Genomic DNA, 21,654 nt, shown 5'->3' on the forward strand with positions numbered 1-21,654 from the left:
GAGGGAACCTACCTCAACATAAAAAAGGCCATATACAACAAACCCACAGCAAACATCATTCTCAATGGTGAAAAACTGAAAGCATTTCCTCTAAGATCAGGAACAAGACAAGGATGTCCATTCTCGCCACTATTATTCAACAGAGTTTTGGAAGTCCTAGCCACAGCAATCAGAGAAGAAAAAGAAATAAAAGGAATACAAATTGGAAAAGAAGAAGTAAAACTGTCACTGTTTGCAGATGACATGATACTTTACATAGAGAATCCTAAAGATGCCACCAGAAAACTACTAGAGCTAATCAATGAATTTGGTAAAGTTGCAGGATACAAAATTAATGCACAGAAATCTCTTGCATTCCTATACGCTAATGATGAAAAATCTGAAAGAGAAATTAAGGAAACAGTCCCATTTACCACTGCAACAAAAAGAAATAAAATACCTAGGAATAAACCTACCTAAGGAGACAAAAGACCTGTATGCAGAAAACTATAAGACGCTGATGAAAGAAATTAAAGATGATACCAACAGATGGAGAGACATACCATGTTCTTGGATTGGAAGAATCAATATTGTGAAAATGACTCTACTACCCAAAGCAATCTACAGATTCAATGCAATCCCTATCAAGTTACCAGTGGCATTTTTTACAGAACTAGAACAAAAAAAATCTTAAAGTTTGTATGGAGACACAAAAGACCCCAAATAGCCAAAGCATTCTTGAGGGAAAAAAGTGGAGCTGGAGGAATCAGACTCCCTGACTTCAGACTATACTACAAAGCTACAGTAATCAAGACAATATGGTACTGGCACAAAAACAGAAAGACACATCAATCTAACAGGTTAGAAAGCCCAGAGATAAACCCATGCACCTATGGTCCACTAATCTATGACAAAGGAGGCAAGGATATACAATGGAGAAGGGACAGTTTCTTCAATAAGTGGTGCTGGGAAAACTGGGCAGCTACATGTAAAAGAATGAAATTAGATCACTCCCTAACACCATACACAAAAATAAACTCAAAATGGATTAAAGACCTAAATGTAAGACTAGACACTATAAAACTCTTAGAGGAAAACATAGGAAGAAAACCCTTTGATATAAATTACAGCAAGATCTTTTTTTATCCACCTCCTAGAGTAATGGAAATAAAAACAAAAATAAACAAATGGGACCTAATGAAACTTCAAAGCTTTTGCAAAGCAAAGGAAACTACAAACAAGACGAAAAGACAACCCTCAGAATGAGAGAAAATATTTACAAATGAAGCAACTGACAAAAGGATTAATCTCCGAAATATATAAACAGCTCATGAAGCTCAATATTGAAAAACAAAAAACCCAATAAAAAAATGGGCAGAAGACCTAAATAGACATTTCTCCAAAGAAGACATACAGATGACCATAAAGCACATGAAAAGCTGCTCAACATCCCTAATTATTAGAGAAATGCAAATCAAAACTACAATGAGGTTATCACCTCACACCAGTTAGAATGGACATCATCAGAAAATCTACAAACAACAAATGCTGGAGAGGGTGTGGAGAAAAGGAAACTCTCTTGCACTGTTGGTGGGAATGTAAATTGATACAGCCACTAAGGAGAACAGTATGGCCGTTCCTTAAAAAACTAAAAATAGAATTACCATATGACCCAGCAATCCCACTACTGGGCACATACCCAGAGAAAACCATAATTCAAAAAGATACATTCACCCCAATGTTCACTGCAGCACTATTTACAATAACCAGGTCATAGAAGCAACCTAAATGCCCATCGACAGACGAATGGATAAAGAAGATGTGGTACATATATACAATGGATTATTACCCAGCCATAAAAAGGAACGCAATTGGGTCATTTCTAGAGACATGGATGGACCTAGAGACTGTCATACAGAGTGAAGTAAGTCAGAAAGAGAAAAACAAATATCGTATGTTAACACATATATGTGGAACCTAGAAAAATGGTACAGATGAACCAGTTTGCAGGGCATATGCAGAAATAGAGACACAGATGTAGAGAACAAATGTATAGACACCAAGAGGGGAAAGTGGTGGGGGTGGTGGTGGTGGTGGGATGAATAGGGAGATTGTGATTGATATGTATAATGTGTATAAAATAGATAACTAATAATAACCTGCTGTATGAAAAATAAAATAAAATTGAAAATTTCAAAAAGAAACATTTCAAGAACTGTAAAATAATATTAGTATAAAATCCGTAGCCTAAGGCGCTACAACACTTCCTCCCTAATCTATAATCAACCACAAGAAAACTGCTGCATTCTTTTTTCTCTTAAATTCAAAATTGTTATGAAAAGACAACTGATCACTGGAACCATAATAAACACTAATTCTAACTATTCTCAGTAGTAGTCTAAAACATCTGGGATACACTTCTGTTTAAGTCAAAATAAATTTTTTATTTTCACTGACATTACTTTGCCTATATTTGGTTAACATTATCTCATGTAGATTCATCAGTTCAAAATTAATTAGTATTACAGAATAGTGTATTCCATCCGAACAATTCATCTTTGTTGGCTCACATGCCTCACTGTTACTGGCATGCCACTGTAATAATGGGCATGGTGCCACAGTAACAGATGGGCATAAATACAGACATGCCAAAGAATCAGGGTGTGCATCAAGTTTGAGTATTAGTATTAGATTTTCCTCCAAGAAATCCATAAATTATAGTAGAATAATATAAGTTTTCTACTTCTATGTTAATACGATATGCCAACTCAAAGCCAGATTAATTTCTAAATCCTTAAAAAAAAAAAAAAAACTTTCCAAGGCCACAGAAGGCAAGTTTTCCATCTGATGAGTTTGGATCAGCCTTTTGTATAGGGAATTGAGGAAACCAATATGCAATCTCTACCTTAGATCAGCTTTGTCCCTGAGGCACTTCAAAATCTCAGTAAAAAATTCCATTTTTAAGAAGTCACTTGGCACTGTTACAAGATGAAAAAGTTCTGGGGATCTGTTGGACAACAATGTGAATATAGTTAACACTAATGAACAGTACACTTTAAAATGGTTAAGATGGTAAATTTTTATGTTACATATTTTGTTTATCACAATTAAAAAGTCACATGACCCTGTCAAGTTTCCTGATGAAGGTAATGTAGGCCTAGAAACAGAGAAAAGGTCCTACAATGTCCTACTTGACAGGAAAAAAAAAATCTAATAATGCAAATCACTGAAGTTTACATGATTATTTAAATTTTGCCATTCGTTGAACTACTGTCATTTTCGAAAGATTAATTTATTTCCACATATGGTTTTAAATTTTTGAAATATAAAACATATGATATTGACCAGATTATACTGAATATTTTTATAATTTTTACCACATTAATGAAAAGTTTTAAAATACTAAGAATGCTAAAGAAGGGGGAAAAAAGTCAGTGTGGTCACTATTATCCAAAATCGTTTGTTAAGTATTGTACAAGGTTCCAGGAAAGATGGCTGTGTGTGTGTGTGTGTGTGTGTGTGTGTGAACGCAAAGAAAAACTATCTCCTTCCAGGAATTTAACCACATTTTCTCTTTAAAGAAATGTTCAAGCATCCAATCACCTTGGGAAAACCAATCTGTTGTTTTATACTTGTTGATATTGACAGATAGGCAGAAACTACAAGAACTATGAATTTTTAACTTTATTTAATTTACTTTTAATTAACCCTAGCATTTCTACAACATGTAATGTTAAATATAAGGCATCTGTTTTTATTTTATTAAAGTACATAAGAAGTGTTTGTAAATTTCTCACTGCCCCTGAAGGCTATGAGCTCAAATATTCAGAACAGTGTTCCAGACTTCTGGATATAAAGACCTAGGTAAAATTTCAACAAAAATTCTGGGTAATGACCTAGGGTGGCCCAGTTTTTTGTCTGTCAAATAAAAATATAACAAAAACTACCCTCCTCATAAAATAAAGTAGAAAGGATGTTTGCAGTAGCCATTTGTATTCCTTTTGTTATCTGACTGCTCACATTATTCTGGGCCAATATTACAGCGACCTTTCCAGTAATCACAAACATATCTCAAGAAGAAATTTTTGACAGAATTTGATTAAATCTAATGAAAAGTGCAATTCCTTAGTCACAGACAACTATGTATATTGCTCCCTCACATTCTCAAATATACATTCTCAAATACATAACAGCCCTTATCTTCTCCCCCTGAAAGCCAAAGTTCTTTGGAAAAGTGCTCCTCCTTTACTCACTTCTCTCCCACCTGTCAATCCTCTGCAATCTGATTTTCCCTAACACTGTTGTTACCACCATGATCACCAACCTTATCAGTAAATCCAAGAAACACTACCTCTGACTTTAGTTTACTGGGCTACTCACCAGCAGCTGGCACTGCTGACCACTTAACTCCTTCCTGAAACCCTCTCTTCCTTCAATTTCTGTTAAAGCAAAACATATGTAAGTCCCTCTTCTTTTAGGAAAACTGTACTCCTTCTCTAAGAATAGACAACTTTAAAGCAACAGGATACCTATCAGCAAGACTGATGGTTAAGCAAAAAGTTTAAAACAAATATATATTTTTTCATTTATACTATCTATAATCATTATTCCCAAATCCTTGATAACCACACAGAAGAAGTGGCCTAGTGCTTATTAACTTCATTTATTTTTATGTAGTACACATTAAAGATACTATATGATTTTGTATTTTCAGGTACTTGTGAAATATAATTCAGAAAAACAATAATGTCAAATTTAACAATAATTTGAAAATTAAAAACATAAAGCAATGGTTAATGTGAAAATTAACAATGATTCTAAACTTTTAAGTTGAGAAAGGACATTAAAAACAAAACTTTTAAAAAGCTCAAATGATCTTAATGGTGCCAAAATAGTATTAACAATAATTGTACTTATTATGTATCAGGCACTGTTAACTGTTTACATATGTTAAATCTTTTAATCCTCACAATATTTCAGTGAGTGCAAGTGCTATTATCATCCTCATCTCCATTTTTCTGATAAGGAAACCAAGCGCAGAGTGATAAAGTAACCTGCCCAAGTGCCACTTATTAACTCTGTAACAAGTTTTCATACCCAGGCAGAGTAGCTCCAGAGTGGGTGTGCTTAAGCATTATGCCATACTGCCTCAGCAAACCACAATAAACAACTTTATCTGCCATCTTCCTCCTACAAAAGTAGGAAGTGGGTCTGATCCTTTCCCTAAATCTTAAGCACAATGCAAAAGCTCTGTTTGTATAATGAACTTCAAGCATTTCCCCAAACTTCATTCTCTCTTCTTGGTCTTTTAAGTGAGGTTCAATTCTCCCACTCCCTTCAATGTTAACTTAGTACAAAGATTCCTCCTTGGCCTTCTCCTCACATATCACACAACTTCCCCTCAATGGCTTCCAAAATCATCTATCAATTGATGACTCCCAAATCTATATCTCCAACCTAGGTATCTCCTGAGTACCACACCCATGTATCTAATGGCTTAATGGACATCCAACTATCAAACTCAACAGGTCCAAAACAGAACTCAACATTTTCTTTCCTCACTCCAAACTTGCTCTATCTTCTGGGTTTCCAATATCACAGAATACTACCACCATTCACATAGCTGACCATTCCAAACACTTAGGTGCAGCCAGAGTGATCTTTCTAAAATATAAATTTCACCACATTGTACCTCTACTTAAAACCCTTTGGTAGCTTCTTACTGTGCAAACCTTTATGATAAGTTCAAATTTATGAGCATAGTATACAAGACCCTTCATAATATGGACCCTGACTATCAACCATCTTTCACGTGTCCCAATTTCCCTCCAACTCTGTGCTCCAGCCATACTGAACTTTTCCTATTCTTTAAATAAGCCCTAAATCCTTGCCGCTAAACCAGCAGTGTCCAATAGAATGCTCTATGATGACAGAAAGAAATATTCTTTATCCACATTATCCAATATGTTAACTGCTAGCTACACTGAGCAGCACATAAAAATGTGGCTAGTGTGACTCAGAAACTAAAATTATTTCAATCAGTTTAAATTTAAATAGTTACCTTTGGCTGGTATCTACGGTATTGAACAACACAGCGCTAAACCAAGGTATACGCTATTCCCTCTGCCTCATGTGTACACAGGTATGTGTGGAAAGCCCTGGTCAGTGCTAACATGTAACATCGTTAGTATTGACTCTTTTGTTAGGTTATTCCCTTTGTTCTTGTAGTTAGTAATTAATAAAGTCCCACTCTATACAAGACACTATTTAAAACAAGACACTATTTTCTAATAGTTTGGTGGTTCTTCCAAGATAGTGGCTTAATTACAATTTGCCCCTAAAAGGACTATCACTCTAAGAAATGAACAGACTCCACATATTAGTAAGTGAAAAAAGCAAATTACAATATTACACTAAAAAAGTATATAGCTTTGCTTTAAAAATACACAGTATATAGGCAAAAAAGACTGGAAGACCTGTATCTTTTTAACTGATTCTCTATGGGTATTAAAATTAGGGTTATTTAACTAATCTGTATTTGCTAAATTTTCTATAAGGAAAGAGGGAAATCAGTCCAGTGATTATCTTTTCCCTGTTGCATCATCAACTTATTCCTTCCTCTTCATAACCTAACATTCCCTTTCAGATACCATTCCACTTCTTTGCTCCCCTATATAGTAATACATACTATCAACTCTCCTTTCTCTTTTTTTTAAGATTTAATTTTATTTATTTTTGGCTGCACTGGGTCTTCATTCCTGTGCCTGGGCTTTCTCTAGTTGCGGTGCGTGGGCTTCTCCTTGCGGTGGCTTCTCTTGTTGCGGAGCACGGGCTCTAGGCGCACAGGTTTCAGTAGTTGTGGCACCCGGGCTCTAGAGCGCAGGCTCAGTAATTGTGGCGCACGGCCTTAGTTGCTCTGCGGCATGTAGGATCTTCCTGGTTTAGGGATCGAACCCTCGTCCCCTGCATTGGCAGGCAGATTCCTATCTACTGCACCACCAGGGAAGTCCCTCTCCTTTCTCTCTTGAACCCACTCCAGTCAGGCTTTCAGCCCCACCACTGCACCTAACCTGCTTGTCAGTGTCACCAAAGACCTCCAAAGTGACAAATTCCAAAGCCACTTGTCAGTACTGTAATCACCTTACTTGACCCTATCTGACAGAAACGCTCCAGGAATGCCCCAGAGATTAGTACTCTGACCTCTTCGCTTTCTACATTCACTCCCTTGATGTCTCACCCAATCAGGGTACTTAATACCCTCTATAACCCTATGGCTCCCAAACTTATATCTCTAGCCTAACTCCTCCCTAAGCTCCAAACTCATATATCCAACTGCCTATTTAATATCTCCTCTTGGATGCCTAATAGGTATCTCAAACTTAACATGCTCAAGCTCTTGAACCTCTTCCCCCTTTAAAAAATTCCTCTTTACACAATCTTCTTCATTTTGATAACAATTCCAAACTTCCAGCTGTTTAGGCAAAAAAACCTTGTGTCATCTTTGGTATCTTTTTCCCTCACACACCACATTTAAACCATCAGCAAATCTCATTGGCTCTACTTTCAAAATATATCCAGAATCCAACCACTGCTCTCCACTACCACCAGTCTGATTTAGTCATCCCCTTCTCTTGCCTGGGTTACTGTGGTGGTCTCCTTGCTGGTCTCCCTGCCTCAAATCTGCAGTCTATTCCTAGTTCAGGAGACAAAGTGATACATTAAAAACGTAAGGTGGATCATCTCACTCCTCTGTTCAAAACCCTCCAATGGCTTCCCTTCTCACACAGAGTAAAATCCAAGTCCTTAAAATGATTTACAAAGCCCTACACAATCTGGCCCTTACCTCTCTGACCTCCTCATCTGCTAAGTCCCCCCTCTTTCCTTCATTCACTCTATCCAGACACACTGACCTCTTTGTTGATGCTCACAGGTCAGAAACTCTCCTGCCTCAGGGCCTGAGCACATGTAATTCCTCTTGACTAAATACTTCTCCCCAGACATCTGCATGTCACTCCCTCGGGCACTCCAGGTAGTACTGTCAAGGATCTTTTCCTGACCCTGCTATTTCAAACTCAACCCAACCTCCACCTTAACTCTCTATCCTCTTTCCCTGCCTTACTTTTCTCTACAGCACTCCTTGTCATCAAATGACCAACCATCTATTTACTTGTTTATTACCTATCTTCTTCCAGTTGGAATATATGCTCCATGAAAGCAGGCATTTTGTCTACTGATTGATTAATCCCCAGCATCAAGAATAGTACCTAGTATAAGAAGGCACTTGTACTTGTTAAATTAGTAAGTTACTTCTATATTTTTTTAGTTATAGAAATAAAATTATAAATGAATAAACAGGTCCCAAGTATCCTACAGACCATAAACTTTTTGAAAACATAAATATATCTGGCACACCATAAGCACTTAATAGTTACTGACTGACTTCTAAATGCCCATTCTGCTCAAAACCTTCCAATGGCTTCTCTTTACACTCATAGTAAAATCCAAAGCCCTTACAAGGCCCTACACAATCTGGCACTGGACCTTCCACTCTACACCTTACCTCTCTGCCCCCATAGTACTAAATTCCCCCCCTCATTCTTCATGACCACATCCTTAACCGAGGCTTTAAGAAACTTTAACCCATTTCTAGAGTAAAGCTGGGTGATGTGTAGCTCTGTCAACCCATGATATTGGGACCAGCCTTATTCATAAGTCTCTCGCTTATCCAGCTGCCATGTTAACTCACTCAGCTGCAGGATTAAAGACACTGGCCTTCAGGCTTCCCTGGTGGCGCAGTGGTTGAGAGTCCACCTGCCGATGCAGGGGACATGGGTTCGTGCCCCGGTCCAGGAAGATCCCACATGCCGCGAAGCGGCTGGGCCCACGAGCCATGGCCGCTAAGCCTGCATATCCGGAGCCTGTGCCCCGCTACGGGAGTGGCCACAACAGTGAGAGGCCCGCGTACTGCAAAAAATAAATAAGACACTGGCCTTCTAATTAGGTCAATTCCTATCAGCAGTACAAATAATCAGCCCATCAATAAGCAGACACTGACTATAAATTGTTCACTTTTGTAGATCTATGAACTCTTTCCAGCTGACATGCTAAATAAGTCTTCCTTAAGTACACAAACCAAAGAATGTTATTCATAATAATGTGAAATATAGGAAAATCATTTCCTTCTTGAATATTCTACTCTGGGCTCTTCACTTTAAATTTTGAATTTGGACTGCAGGCAATTAGTTTTTGGCAGTAGTTCATTTATATACACAATTGCAATACTGTCAAATTATTTCTCTAGAATACATTTGTCATTCCATGAGCATTTGTAACTTTTCTGCAGTAAAAAAGAACATTTCAACTGACCATCTCGCTGATTTTTTTGGTTTTACTCATTCAGTTCTAGTAATGTTACCCTAAATTCTAAATATTTTTAGAAGTAATATCTCACATCTTGGGATTTAATGGTAAGGCCTGAATTTAAGTATTCCATATTTTCTCCTTGGATTTCACAAAACCAGTGATCTTAAAATAACATATCCTAAAAAAATAAAAAAATAAAAAAAAAAATAACATATCCTATATCAAGGGATGAATATTTTCTTGGTTGAGTGTTTAAGATAAATTGTAAAAGTCAGGAGTGACTCTCTTGGACTTCTCTGGTGGCGCAGTCTTTAAGAATCCGCCTGCCAATGCAGGGGACATAGGTTCGAACCCTGGTCCAGGAAGATCCCACATGCCACGGAGCCTGCGAGCCACTACTACTGAGCCTGCGCTCTAGAGCGTGCGAGCCACAACTGATGAGCCCGCATGCTGCAACTACTGAAGCCCAAGCACCTAGAGCCCCTGCTCCGCAACAAGAGAAGCCGCTGCAATAAGAAGCCTGTGCACCGCAACAAAGAGTAACCTCCGCTCACCTCAACTAGAGAAAGCCCGCATGCAGCAACGAAGACCCAACGCAGCCAAAAATAAATAAATAAAATAAATAACTTTTTTTTAAAAAAGAAGTGACTCTCCTCCAAGAAGAAATGCAAGCTAAGCAAATAAAATGGAACACTTATAATCTGTTGGAAAGTAGGACTCTGCAGTATTTCATCAATTTTTTGTTCAATGTGGTAAAATCTTACTTGATTTTAAGTATGTTTCAAGAATTAAATTACAGGAACCCTACTGCACCACTAAAGTGACAATCCTTAACCTGTGTAGTCAGCCCTTTGTAGAACTAACAGTCTTTCTTATGTGAAGACAAAAACAACTAGTTCCTTCTTTTGTTAACAGCCATCTTGGAACAAATGACATTTACTTAGTGAAAGATCAATAAAACATTGAAATTGGGAGTTTCCTGGCAGTCCAGTGGTTAGGACTTAGCACTTTCACTGCTGTGGTCCAGGTTCAACCCATGATTGGGGAACTAAGGTCCCGCAAACCACGCGGTGCAGCCAAAATAAAATAAAATAAAACACTGAAATTGCTTATATTTTGTATGTCTTTTGTAAATTAAAAAAAAAAGGGTCCAATTTCCATATACAGCATGGCAAATACATTGTTTACATCTCCATTACTAGATCTAGTGACCATAAATTCCCAAAGCTAAGCAGAATTAACAAGATAGAGCACTTACCAAAACTGGAGTTATTAGAATCAAGGGAATTTAATCTTCAGAAATTGAAGATGATGACAAGGACAAAGGTATGCTATAGAAATCATTAATGGAGTGTATTTTCACACTGGACTCCTGAGCACGAGAAAGGAATTCACAATGAGCCTGTGCCTCTTCATAATATGCTAACAACTCAGGACTCCAACATTTTCAGCATCTCAAACTAAAATGTGTTTGACATTTTGAAATTACAGCACTTCCATTTTCTTCAGTAAATCACTGTTTACAAAAATAAAGGCTTATAATAAATACCTTTTGGTAGGTATGAAAAGTTGAGAATTATTACACAATTTAACACTAATTTTATACTTGTATTACTTGTATTAGTTCACATTAGCCTTATCTCACCAACTAAATTCTTAAAGGCAAGATAAAGATCTTATAATTATTTATATTTCTACTGAAAACACAGAGGAATTAACTATACTTATGGTATAGTTAAAGATGCCTTTAAGATGATATAAATAAAGTTAAAGACGGTATAAATAAAGATGCCTTTCCAGAATGGTATAGATTTCAAAAATCCTGATTGTAAAATTCATTCAACACTTATGTGACAATTCTAAGTCAATAACCCTAACCACAACAAAAATTCAAGCAATGACATAAAGAAAATGGCTGTTTTGGAACTATATACAATTAACCTCAGGGTAATGCAATAATACATTAATAGGAATACCAGGCTAAATTTTCCTTCTGTATAAGGTCCACGGAATCCAGTCATGCTTTATTTTTTAACTACGCTGGCTAAAGAAACAGTAAATATTAGTAGAATCTGAATCATTCAATTGAGTGAAAGACCTAAAACATTTATTATGCAAAATTATAAGCCAAACACTTTGCTAAGCACCTTCACATAAATTATACCATGTAATATTAGGTGAGTATGTGAAAGAAAGAGTCCTCTATACAATATTCAACAAATATTCAATGAGTCACTACAAAATGAAAATACAGAATGACTTAATGAGATAAAGGTATCAATGAAATTACTAGGAAAAGTAAAAAGAAAGTAGAGCAAGCTTTGAACAACTGGAACTATAAAACTGTTATATGAAAAAATTTTTAAATATGGTATAGACCCTAATTTAAATTAAATATTATAAATAAAAAATTAAATATTATAAATAAAAATTGCGGGAAAAAAGTTTAAACCCTCATATGGAGACACAATGACTTTTTTTTTTTTTTTAAACATCTTTATTGGGGTATAATTGCTTTACAATGGTGTGTTAGTTTCTGCTTTATAACAAAGTGAATCAGCTATACATATACATATGTTCCCATATGTCTTCCCTCTTCACAATGACTCTTTAAAGTATGTCTAAAATAATGTGTTATAGAGTGGCCAATATGGTGGAGGAGGAAGATCCTGAGCTCACATCCTCCTACAGACACACCAGTATCACAACTATTTATAGAGCAACTACAGATGAGAATGACCTGAACACTAGCAGAGAAGAGCTCCTACAACTTAAGATATACAGAAGGAACCACAGAAAGATAGGGAGGAAGGGCAGAGCCACAATATAGTCAAGACCCAAAGCCTCAGATAGAGGACCCAAACACAGGAGAATAATTACAACTGCAGAGGTTCTCCCCAAGGATCAAGGGCTCTGAGCCCCACATCAGGCTCCCCAGCCCAGGGGTCCTGCACCGGAAAGACAAGCCCCTAGAATGTTTGGCTTTGAAGACGAGTGGGGCTTACTTTGGGGAGAGCCAGAGGACTGTGGGAAATAGAGACTCCACTCATCAAAGGGCACATACTAAATCTCACATGCTCCAGGACCCAGGGCAGAAGCAGTAATTTGAAAGGACCCTGGGTCAGACCAACTTGCTAATCTTGGAAAGCTTCCCAGAGAGGCAAGAGGCAACTGGGATGTATCCTGGAGACATAGATGCTGGTGGCAGCCATTTTGGGGAGCTCATTTCCCAAGGATACTGGTGCTGGCAAGCGTCATTTTGGAATTCTCCCTCTAGCTTGTTAGTGCCAGGACCCAGCCCACACACCAGCCAGTCAGCACCAGTCCTGGGACACTCTAGACCAAGCTAGCTGCGGGGGGGACACTGTCCTACCCATCAGCAGGCCAGCTGCCATAGAAATTCCTGAACCCCCAGCTTCCCTGGGACCCAGCCCTGTCTACCAGAAGGCCCAATACCCAGCCCTACACATCAATGGGCCAGCAAGAGCCCCGGGTACAGCAGCCAGCCAATCCCATCCACCCCACCCACCAGCGGGCCAGCACTAGCTCTGGACCCGGCTTCATCAACCAGCGGGTGGGCACCAGACCTGGGACCACCGAGGCCCTACAGCCAGCTGTGTCAGGACCCAGCCCACTCACCAGCAGTCTAGCACCAGCCCCAGGACGCCCTGGGCCTAGGCCCCACCTACTCACAGGCTGATATCAACCAAGACTTTAAGGTACAATGTAGAAAAGACAGCCTCTTCAACAATGGAGCTGGGAAAACTGGACAGCTACAAGTAAAAGCTGAGATTAGAACATTACCTCACAGCATATACAAAAATAAACTCAAAATGGATTAAAGACCTAGATGTAAGACCTGAAACCCTAAAACTTCTAGAAGAAAACATAGGCAGAACACTCTTTGACATAAATCATAACGATATTTTTTTGGGTCTGTCTCCTAAGGCAAAAGAAATAAAAGCAAAAATAAATAATGGGACCTAATTAAATTTAAAAGCTTTTGCACAGCAAAGGAAACCATCAACAAAACAAAGAGACAACCTACAGGATGGGAGAAAATATTTGCAAATGATGTGACAAGGGATTAATATCCAAAATATATAAACAGCTGATACAATTCAGTATCAAAAAACCAAACAACTCAATCAAAAAACGGCAAAGATGTGGAAAAAAGGGAACCACTGTACATTGTTGATGGGATTGTAAATTGCAGCAGCCATAAGTGTATGGAGGTTCCTCAAAATATTAAAAATGGAATTATCATATGATCTAGCAATTCCACTCCTGGGTATTTATCCAAAGAAAACAAAACACTAATTTGAAAAGATATATGCAACATAAGTTCATTGCAGCATTATTTACAATAGCCAAGATATGGAAGCAACCTAAGTGTCCACTGACAGATGAATGGATAAAGAAAACATAGTATGTGTACACAGACAGACAGACAGACACACACACACACACACACACAACAGATTACTCATTTATAAAAAAGAATGAAATCTCGCCATTTTCTACAACATGTAATAACCAGAGAATATTATGCCAAGGGATATAAGTCAGACAGAGAAAGACATATGCAGAATCTAAAAAACAAATGAACAAACATAACAGAAACAGATCACAGATACAGAGAACAGGTGGTTGCAGGGGAAGGAGGGGATAGGTGTATAAACTTCAGTTACAAAAAGATGAGTCACATGTATGAAATGTACAGTGTGGAGAATACAGTCAATAATTATGTAGTATCTTTGTATGGCAAGAGATAACAGCTAGACTTATTATAGCGATCATTTGGAAATGTATAGAAGTATTGAATCACTATGTTATGTACCAGGAACTAACATAGTGTTATAGGTCAATTATTCATCAAAAACAAACAAACTTACAGAAAAAGAGATCAGAATTGTGGTTACCAGAGGCAGGGAGGCTGGGGGGCGGGGGAATTGGATGAAGGTAGTCAAAGGTACAAACTTCCAGTTATAAGTAAGTACTTTATCTTACAACTGGGGATGTACTATAAAACATGATGAACATAACTAACACTGCTATACTTTATATGTGAAAATTTTTAAGCAAATCCTAAGAGTTCTTATCAGAAGGAAAAAAAATTTTTCTGCTATTTCTTTAATGCTGTATCTATATGAGATGACAGATGTTCACTAAACTTACAGCGGTAATCATTTCATGATGTATGTAAGTCAAACCATTATGCTGTACACCTTAAACTTATATGCTGTATATTATACAGTGCTGTATATAATTATATCTCAATAAAACTGGAAGAAATGCAAAAACAAACAAAATAATGTGTTACTATTAATAAGGTACTGACAACTGGGGCTGTAAAAGGAAAATCAAAATGAAGTCGGTACTGCTGAGAGCTCTCTAAAATGAAGCCAGGAGGCCACTGAGGAAGTATGACTTATGGACGACTCAGCCCGGATGGAATCTGAACTGTGACCACTTACTATCTTAATGTAGGTATCCAGAATATCTGCCCAATGTTCCAGAAACTCAAAATATTTAACCGACCCTTACCCTAAAATAACTCGTGACAGCCTGTTCCTTAAGGACAAATACTTCCTTGCGTCATGGTCAACCATAATTCTTGACAGACAACTTAATAACCTTGTAGCTTTCATCTTTATAAGCTTCTGACTCTCTTCCCCTGTACAGTCTCGAACTGCAATTCTTAAGACCCCAAATAAATTATTTTATTTGCAGCCTTCTGCATTTTCTTGGTCGACAGGACTGGTTGATCTTTACTTTTAATAAAGTTAAGTCGGGGCTTCCCTGGTGGCACAGTGCTTAAGAATCCGCCTGCCAATGCAGGGGACACAAGGTTCAAGTCCTGGTCCAGGAAGATCCCACATGCCGCGATGCAACTAAGCCCGTGCACCACATCTACTAAGCCTGCGCTCTAGAGCCCGTGAGCCACAACTACTGAAGCCCGTGTGCCTAGAGCCTGTGCTCCGCAACAAGAGAAGCCAGCACAGTGAGAAGCCTGTACACCGCAACGAAGAGTAGCCCCCGCTCGTTGCAACTAGAGAAAGCCAGTGTGCAGCAACGAAGACCCAACACAGCCAAAAATAAAAAATAAATTTTAAAGATAAAGTTAACTCAAAAACATCCCTATAAGAAGGTTGCTCTCATTCAGATACATTTCTATATGCCCTCTTCAAAGGGAGAAAAAGCAGTGGATGTAAGTTAGATTTGCTGTAATTATATGCAAACTAGAGCCCCATTGTAAAATTCCTAGTGGATTCCACTGAGAAATACTGATATTAAAGGTTAAAGGGTTATATGTAATGTAATTTTCATGGCTGATATCAAGCTGACAATAAATAAAATTTAAGTTAAAAAAGTAAGCTAGGCCTTATCATTTGCAATGCAAATACACTGATGTAGTATTGATTATATCATACTACTACATGATGTAGTACAACACAAAAGTATGCAGCTCTTATTTGGGTCTAAATTAGCTCTGTGAATCTAAACAAATGAAAAGTCCACCCCAATATCAGCAAGGACTAAAACTGCTACCTTGGTTACCTATTCATTGTTAAATCCAATGGCCTCTTTTCAGCCTTCATTCTATTTGCCCTCTCTCTGCAATTCCTAACATAGTTGACCATTTCCTCTAACCAATTTTCCTCTCAGCTTCCTCTGGTTTCCTACCCCTCTGAGCACTCTTTAGCTAGTTCTTCTTCCATTCACACCTTAAATGTTGGTGTTCCCTAGCGATTTGTCTAAACTGCCTTGTCTCCTAACCAGAAAAATTCTCCCTGGGTGATTTCATCCATTCCCATGCTTTAATTACTACCCACAATTCTAAATGCTGATCTATAATCTATATTTCATCTAAATGTGCTTTTTTTTTTTTTTTGCAACTGTCCTGGTTTCAGTATACTTTGCCTGAAGAACTCCCCCTGTTCTCTACCTGGCAAAAATCTTCCCAGGCTTTATGACCTAAAACATCACCACCTCAGCAAAGCTTTCAACAACTTTTCTAAATAGTGTTAGTTAATATTCTAGTTTAGAAATCATTTTCAACTATACCATCTTATGAAAAACTCACAAAATAGGCAAGTCCTCTCTAGAAATGAGGACACTGAAGTTTGAAGAGATCAAGCAACTTGAACAAGGAAACATTACTACAGGTGGAAAACATCAACTTAAATCCAGGCCTTCTCACTCTAGGTCCAATGCTCTTTCTAATACACTGTGATGTTCTCAAAAGAAAAGAGATTTGGAAATTTACTAGTTTTACCATTGTTAAAAAAAATTAATTAGTATTGTCTGTTTCCTTCTAGAAATTAATTCCTAATTAAATGTTTAATCCAGAAATAAAAATATTAAAATTAATTTTTAAATTATACACACACAGCCAAATTGGTTAAGATAAGAGTTTAAGATAAAAGAAAAATAATTGAGGAAAAAACTCAAAAGCAATAAAAGTTTACAATAGTCTCAAAGTTAACGATTACAAAAAATTAATTCTTTAAATTTTTAAATAACGAAATTGCAAATCTTGACACCAATCATCTAATACACAGGCTTGATTAACCAATAAATGATGTATAAAATCTGCTTTCGTAAAACCATTTAAAGCTCCCTAACTTTAGTTCTATTTAAAAGGGAAGGGAATAAATAAGATTGATAAATAGGATTAAATTCAGAAAACAAAAATCATCAATAATCCTGTGACTAGGAAGTGATTAGGCATCCTTGAGATGGTTAGTGAAGGATCAAAAGGACATAGAGCTTTAGGATAAGCGGCCAAAGAACAGAATAGTGGAAGGAGTTAGAACATCACCACTTTGCAGACACTGTGGTAAAGACTGGTTGAACAGATTCATTGATGGTTGCTAAATATAGGGGATGGTGAATCTGATGAAGAGCAAAACATCTGCATGGTCTCCAACTGACCCCCCGTAGATAGATTATTGGAAAATAAATAAATAATGGACAACCCTTTACCTGGGAAAATTAACATCATGAAGACGGGCATCCTATGCCTCCCGACACAACAGTCTAAGAAGGTAGTACTGTAGCCTGGGATATATAACATGAATGTATGCATGAACCAGCAAAGACAAGCTGATTAACATGCTATAAAGTAATTGGCTTGTATTCTTCAAAAATGTCAAGGTAGTGAAAGACAAAGGCTAAGGAACTATTCCAGATTAAAGGAGATTAAAGAGATATGAGAACTAAGTGAAATACATGATCCTGGACTGGATTCTGTACTAGAGAAAAAAAAATGTTAAAAAAAATTAAAATTATTTATTGGAACAAATGACAACACGGGGATTATAGACTGTAGATTGTACTAATGTTAAATTTCCTGAATATAACAGTACTACAGTTATAAAAGTACTGCAGTTCTTAAAAAAATACACACTGAAGTATGAAGATAAAGAGACATGATGTATACAACCTATTCTCAGATGTATCAGAAGAGATAATAATATGGAATGTGTGTGTCTGCGTGTGTATGGAGAAATAAATAAAGCAATGCAGCAATTTTTTTAAATTGGTGAATGTGCCTCAGGAGTAGTTCTCTGTAGTATTCCTGCAACTTTTTTGCAAACCTGAAACAATTTCAAAGTGTTGATAAATCATCGAAAATGAGAGCAGACGTGCACCACAACTACTGAGCCTGCGCTCTAGAACTCGCGTGCCACAACTACTGAAGCCCGCGCACCTAGAACCCGTGCTCTGCAACAAGAGAAGCCACTGCAATGAGAAGCCTGCGCACCGCAATGAAGAGTAGCCTCCACTCACCGCAACTAGAGAAAGCCCGTGCACAGCAACGAAGACCCAAGGCAGCCAAAAATTAAAAAATAAATTAATTAATTTAAAATAAAAAAAGAAAATGAGAGCAGAGGGGGTGGGTGAAATGGGTGAAGAGAGTCAAAGGCACAAAGTTCCAGTTATAAAATAAATAAGTCAGGGGGATGTAACGTACAGCATGGTGACTACAGTTAATAATACTGTATTGTTTATTTGAAAGCTGCTAAAAAAGTGAATCTTGAAAGTCCTCGTCACAGGAAAAAATTGTAACTAAGTGTGGTGACGGATGTTAACTAGCCTTCTTGTGGTGATCCTTTCTCAATATATAAAAATACCTACTGAATGCCTACCTACGTTGTACACCTGAAACTAATACATTACATGTCAATTATACTTCGATAAAAAAATAAATTAGAGCAGAGGAACTGGGTAAGCTTTAAGTTTTTTATACAAATTTTGTCATTTGGGTTTTAAAAAAGGCAAGAAATATCACCCTTTAATAAATGAGAGAATGCAAGCTCAAGAGAGATTAAGTGACCACTTCCAGAACAGGGGTCTCCTTGTTTCCGTACAACCCCATTAGGTTGCAATTCAATGGCCAAAATGTTTCTAATTCCTGAAAGCCTCAAGGTCATACACTGTCTACAACTACTAGTCAAAGTTTTAAACTTTTAATGAGTTGTATGCATTCTCTAACAAAAGCACAATAAACTTCATCAAGTAGTAAGTAGCATATCCAAGTGCTCAAGAGAATGGGCTCCAAGATTAGATTGAGCTCAAATTCAGGCAGCGCAGTGGTTCTAGCTTTGTGATCTTGGGCAAATTAACCACTTGTGCTCCAATTTTCTCATCCGCAAAGTGGGATCAAAGAAGTAGCTTTGGGTTGCTCCTTGAACCTCTGTGACACCTGAGCATCACAGAATAGTCTCCCATAAGCCATACTCACACTCAGCCAAAGGGCTGTTAGGAGGACCAAATGAAATAATAAATGTAAAGTAGTGTGCACAAGCACTCTATAAATGTTAGCTATTTTTATTTTAAATCCAACTTGCTCAGGCACCTCAACAGCACTGGTCATAGTCAAAGCCACGCATTTTTTTTTTTCCAAATCAGGCCCAAATCTGACAAAATAGGAAATGAAAGGCTCTAAAAGAAAAACATCTTAGAAGTTCACAAAACGTAAATCAATTGTAAGCATATCACGTGCGAAACAGACCTCTACAGACTTATACGTTAATTCAACAGTTGAAACATCTGCTGATAGAACAGCAGAGCTGCAACAAGCTCCTTGTTGGAACAATCATCTAAATACACAGAATGAAAAATTAGTTCTATGACTTTTAAACTTTTCTAACCTGCGAATAAGGAAACAAACAAATAAACAAACCAAAAACTCTTATTTCACACACTCCATACGGGATTTCAGTTAGCTTAATACAGTGAAAATGTAATCCCAATTTCAACGACTAGCACTTTCCAGAATGTCTTTTAAAACAAATTTGAAATTTAATTTAAATTAAATTTTAATTTATCTTTCTGACACCGCAAAGCCACCAGCACAGCTACTTTACCTTAATTTAGCATAAATCTAGTGTCAGCCTATTATGTGACCATAGTGTTTAGTTAGCACTGAGATTAAAAAAAAAGAAAAACGTAAAAATGATTACAATAAAATACAAAGTTACCAGAATTCTGTAAGTTTAAAACCATTCCTTCGCCCCCCCCAAAAAAAATCAGTGCGGTGGGGGGGTTCTTTCCCTTTTCGGTGGTACTTAAAATACTCTGAATAATTCTTTTTTTTACTCTCAATAACTTTTCAAGAAACCAAGTATACAATGTTTGGTGTTCATTTTTTAAATTCACACTATGAATCTGTAAAATTTTACCACTTGCTCAGAGTAACACTAAATATTCTCTACTCATATGCTTATTACTGTGTTTGGGATTGGGGTGGTTTTTTGGTTTTGTTTTTTGTTTTAGGGGTTTTGGGTGGTTTTTTTTTTTTGTCTGTAGTGCAAAGGACGTTGCCCGAGAACATTAACGTCTGTATAAACCAGCTTGTCCCTTCATAAAGCGTCTAAAACACCTCCTAGCTCCTGCATTCGAGGGTCACAGAACAGTTTCCCATTAGCCACACTCTCACGTTCCTTCTCAACTCCCCAAACACCCCTTCCACGCTAGTGAGCGAATTTCTCCAGGTGTGATCAAGCAAACATTAAATTAGCTTGAAGCGTTTGTTCAAAATTCAGATGCCTGTGCCCCAACCCAGACCAATTCAGAGTTTTGGGGGATAGCACCTAAAGAGCTCCAAACGGTTCTTTTTCCACTGAAGTTTGAAAACTACTAGAGACTCCCCTCCACACACTCATCCCAAACTCCCAACCACTCCCACCAGTCCCAACTGATCCAGTTGCGGGAAACGTTACCGCTCGGCTCCGGGGCGGTCTCAGCGCGACCCCACCCCTCTCTTGGGAGCCCCATCTCGGTGCCCGCTCCTCCCGGGCACCAGCTCCCTAGTCCCGTCCCCACACCCCAAACCTTTCTCCTCACTTCTTCATATCGCTGCTAAAGAGGCCGAAGGCGCCAGAGGGGGAAATGGTTGAGGTCGCCTCCTGACCCAGCTCCGTCGCCTCCCCTCCTCCGGACTGCTCACTGTAAGCGAAGCTGTTGCTGGACATTGCTGCGGTGCTGCCGAGTGTCAGGTTGGCCCTGCCGGGGGTTTTCTCCGACGGGCTCCCGTCCGAGGGAAGCGAAACAAAACTAGTTCACGTTTGGAGGGGCGCCCGCAGGCGCTTCCGGACTCGTCACGGCTCCCAAAGCCGACCTGGCGGTCCACCCCCTGCGCATGCCCAGTGTGCAGGCGGCCGGAGCCCAACCCCCCGCCCCGGGCACTCCAGGGCCTGACTGGATTTTCCTTCTCCGGGTTTTTGAGGTAGCTGAGAGGCTCGGACCCCGGCTCTGCGGAAGGCCGGCCTCGCGCATGCTGGAGACTAGACTCTCGACTTTTAAAGTTGTTTTGGAGACAAATACCCGTGTATCCATTTCGATCCCCTAGGAGGTTCCCGAGCCCGGACACCTCTTTGTCGGACTCCTGTTGTAAACCAGTAGCTTTCAGATTTTTCCTGAAACTCCAGTTAACACACCAGATCAACTTTCCTAAACATATCAGGATTGCTTTTCCTGTTTAAGCTGGTTTCTTCTCCTCTCCCTCCAGCCATCTGTGTCTTACACCTGCCCCAGGCAACCTTTGTCGCAGATCTCTGCGTTTAAAGGAAACCTCCAGGGCCCTGTCTTTGAGGATCCACCACCTGCCAGATGTGTTCATAGTAGTGAAAGCTTCAAACGAAAATCCTGGGGCCGTTAGTTTCAAGGAGCTAGTGATTCCTACTGGCGTCTGGCCACCAAAAGTAGACTAAAATAAAATAGAGTGAGCCTCACGCACCAGGAGTAGGCTATCATCTGGGCACCTCCTTCCTTTGTTCTGCCGCTTGTGGTATCACTTACTAA

General features: G+C 38.4%; 1 protein-coding gene across 1 annotated transcript in view; it reads right to left on the reverse strand.

Moving 5' to 3' along the window:
- AP3B1 (adaptor related protein complex 3 subunit beta 1) overlaps positions 1 to 20,860 on the reverse strand; it is a 276,812-nt gene extending 255,952 nt beyond the window's left edge. Inside the window, exon 1 of the mRNA XM_065875497.1 lies at positions 20,698 to 20,860. Coding sequence (XP_065731569.1) covers positions 20,698 to 20,825 — 128 coding nt within the window. The 5' untranslated portion in view covers positions 20,826 to 20,860. The remainder of the gene's footprint in view (positions 1 to 20,697) is intronic.
- Between the last annotated feature and the right edge of the window lie 794 nt (positions 20,861 to 21,654).

This window comes from Phocoena phocoena, chromosome 3 (genome assembly GCF_963924675.1).
Source record: "Phocoena phocoena chromosome 3, mPhoPho1.1, whole genome shotgun sequence".
NCBI classification, from domain to species: domain Eukaryota; kingdom Metazoa; phylum Chordata; class Mammalia; order Artiodactyla; family Phocoenidae; genus Phocoena; species Phocoena phocoena.